The 3147-nt window shown below is 52.1% G+C and overlaps 1 protein-coding gene across 1 annotated transcript; it reads right to left on the bottom strand.

The window, feature by feature from the left end:
• Positions 1-587: 587 nt before the first annotated feature.
• On the bottom strand, positions 588-2578 carry TKTL2 (transketolase like 2). The gene has a single exon (XM_004591420.3). It carries the CDS (start codon positions 2526-2528, stop codon positions 648-650), a length of 1881 nt encoding a protein of 626 aa, XP_004591477.3. The 5' UTR covers positions 2529-2578; the 3' UTR covers positions 588-647.
• Between the last annotated feature and the right edge of the window lie 569 nt (positions 2579-3147).

Here is a 3147-nt window from a genome sequence, read left to right as displayed (position 1 = left end):
ATTATAGAATACCTTCAATACCTTGAAAAATGGAAATATTTTTCAAATAGAATACAAAAAATACTCAGGAAAGACCGATGAATAAGATTACATTAAAATGAACTCTCCTGTTCATCAAAGGAAACATTTCAGATATTGGAAGAAGCAAGAAATTATTTGAAATATCAATATTTCAACCAAAAATTTTTCATCAAAGTATATTAAGAAATAATTTTGAAAAATCAACAATATAAAAGCAAACAACCTAAGAATAAAAAAATGTGAACAAGCACTTTCTTGGGACCAAAGAAAACACAGGAAGATTTTAACTCCATCAGACAGAGTACACAAACAGGAACAGCTACACTGAACTCTAAGCCACTTTTTTGTAGTCTTAAAAAAATTTGTATGGGGTGGTTACTTCTGCTGAAAATTTTCTAACCCATGGCACTAATTCACACATTAAAATCGTTTAGGTAGTCGGTTAACAGAAAGGCAGTCAACCTGAGTGTTTGAGTTAGATGTGAACAAACGTGTTGAACGCTTTTGCTTGGTTGTTGTTTAAAGCACTTCTGCAGAGATGATGGTGACTTGGTAACAGCAAACCTGAGTTAAGAAGACATCGGTTTTAAGACAAGGTCAACAGACTTTGTAAGAAACGAGCAGTCCTACTTCAACATGCACTTTACAGCCTCGGCAATGTGTCTGGCACTAATCCCGAACATGTCCAGCAGTTCGCTGGGTTTCCCACTCCGGGGCACGTGGGACACTGCCAGCTGCCGGACACGGATGCCCGGCTCCTGGGCGACGGCGGCGCACACCGCTTCTCCGATGCCGCCTTCTGGGTAGTGGTCCTCCACGGTGAGCAGCCGACCTCCCGTGGCTCTCGCGTTGGAGACGATGGTGGCTGCGTCCAGGGGTTTCACGGTGAACAGGTCAATGACCCGAATGGAAATACCTTCTTGAGAAAGATCCCCGGCGGCAGCTAAGGCTTCGTGCAGAGTGACCCCAGCTCCGATGACCGTGGCCTCGTCCTCAACGCTGTGGCGCAATACCTTGGCCTGTCCAACCGCAAAATTTTCTTGCGGAGTATAGAGAACTGCAGTTTCTGGTCTGCTGGTGCGGATGAAGCACATACCTTTGGTGTTGGCGGCGAGACGCACAGCGTGCTCCGTGGAGACCGCGTCGCTCGGGTAGAAAACAGTGCAGCCGGGAATGCTTCGGAACATGGCCAGATCCTCCAGGGCCATCTGGGAAGGGCCGTCCTCACCTACGGACACGCCGCAGTGGGAACCAACGAGGTTGATGTTGCTTTCAGAGATGGCTCCCATTCGGAGCTGATCGAAAGCTCGAGTTAAAAAGGCAGCGAAGGTGCTGGCAAAGGCTACGGTCCGACCACGTGCGGCGCACCCCAGGGCCACGCTCACCATGTTCTGCTCCGCGATAAAGCATTCGATGAAACGCTCCGGGTGCTCTTTCTTGAAGATCTCGGAGAAGGTGGAGTTCTTCGTGTCACCGTCCAGGACGATCACCCTTTCGTGGGCGTGACCCAGTTTGGCTAGAGCCAAGCCACATGCTTTTCGAGTGGCCATCACGTGGCCGACTTTGTAAGCAGGTGGGGAGGTCATCTTTATATTCGTGATGTTGACCGGAGGGGAGTCTTCCACGGGGGCTTTGGGTATGAGACTGCTGTGGGTCTGGATCTGACTCTCGATCAACTTGACAATGGCATCCGCTCTCTCTCTTGGCACTGGCTTTCCATGCCAGTTTTCTGCGTCTTCAATGTTCGGGATGCCTCGACCCTTGAAGGTCTTGGCGATGATAGCCGTGGGCTTGTTCTGTACCTGGGTTGCTTGCCAAAATGCCCGACACAAGGCCTCCACATCGTGGCCGTCCACCAAGCAGGTATTCCACCCAAAGGCTTCACAGCGCTGCTGGTACACATCGGTGCAGTGCCCCAAGGGTGTGCTGCCGCTTTGCCCCAAGCGGTTCACGTCGAAGACCGCCACGAGATTGTCCAGACGGTAGTGGGAGGCGAACGCCAGGGCCTCCCAGACCGAGCCCTCGGAGGACTCCCCGTCCCCCATGAGGCAGAACACGCGGTAGCTGGCCTTGTCCAAGTACTTGCCGGTGTAGGCCATTCCGCACGCAGCGCCCAGCCCTTGCCCCAGGGAGCCCGTGGCCACGTCCACGAACGACAGCCGAGGGGTGGGATGCCCCTCCAGGTCGCAGTGCACTTTCCTCAGGTTCAGCAGGTCTGCCTCGCTGACATGGCCAGCCTCCATCCAGGCGGCGTAGAGGACCGGGGCGGCGTGGCCCTTGGAGAGGACGAATCGGTCGTTGTCGGGGTGCTCGGGCTCCGTCTGTTTGTACCGCATTGTGTGGAAGAAGAGGACGGCCATGATCTCCGCGGCACTGCAGCAGGACGTGGGGTGGCCCGAGCTGCAGGCACACGTGGCCCTGATGGCGAGGACGCGCAGGCGGTTGGCCACATCCCGCAGCCCCTGCACGGTCGCCGGGTTGGGCACTGCGTCGCAGGCAGTGGCCATCGCGACACTGTCCTCCCCCCAGGGGTGGTTCCCCCAGAGGAGCCGTTGGAAGCACCTGTCGCGTGACCACCCACCCCTTGAAGGCCCGAGCTCAGCAACCACGAGGCGATGGCCGCTTGCACAGCCGCAGCTGTTGGACCTGCACTCAAGCCCTTGAACCCTTCGTGCGCTCTCGCCTCTCTCTGCATCTCCCGCTTGCATCTCCACCTGCAATCTGCCGCTCGTTGGCAATCTCCCTCCACGCCCAAAGATGTGGATTTTAATTATTATTTTGCCAGTTCTGTGGTCAACATTCTTTAAATGTCATAATCCCCTGTCTCATCAATTCAAAAAGCAAAATCTTTTTCACAATTTTGTTTCAATTTCATTTACTATTCTTATTAAAAATCACATGAAATGATGTATGTTTGTGGAGCATGCGGCGATCTTTGGATTCGTGTACACGTTGTATAATATTCGATTATCCTAAGGATATCCGCACCCTGAAATCTTTGACATTTTTATATAATGCAAGTAGAAAAAGTACGATCTTCCGGCTGCTTTTGTGCTACGTTATCTTTACTGTGTTACAGAAACTCTGGGCTTCTTACTCTGATCTATCATTTAATTCTATTTTAAT

This window comes from Ochotona princeps, chromosome 32, assembly GCF_030435755.1.
Source record: "Ochotona princeps isolate mOchPri1 chromosome 32, mOchPri1.hap1, whole genome shotgun sequence".
Classification (NCBI taxonomy): domain Eukaryota; kingdom Metazoa; phylum Chordata; class Mammalia; order Lagomorpha; family Ochotonidae; genus Ochotona; species Ochotona princeps.
Note: the sequence above shows the minus strand (reverse complement) of the source record. Positions and strands in the feature narration are given on the sequence as shown.

What these genes read in the sequence shown, in the direction of transcription:
- TKTL2 (XM_004591420.3), bottom strand. Translation starts at nt 2,528, where the DNA reads ATGGCCACTGCCTGCGACGCAGTGCCCAACCCGGCGACCGTGCAGGGG.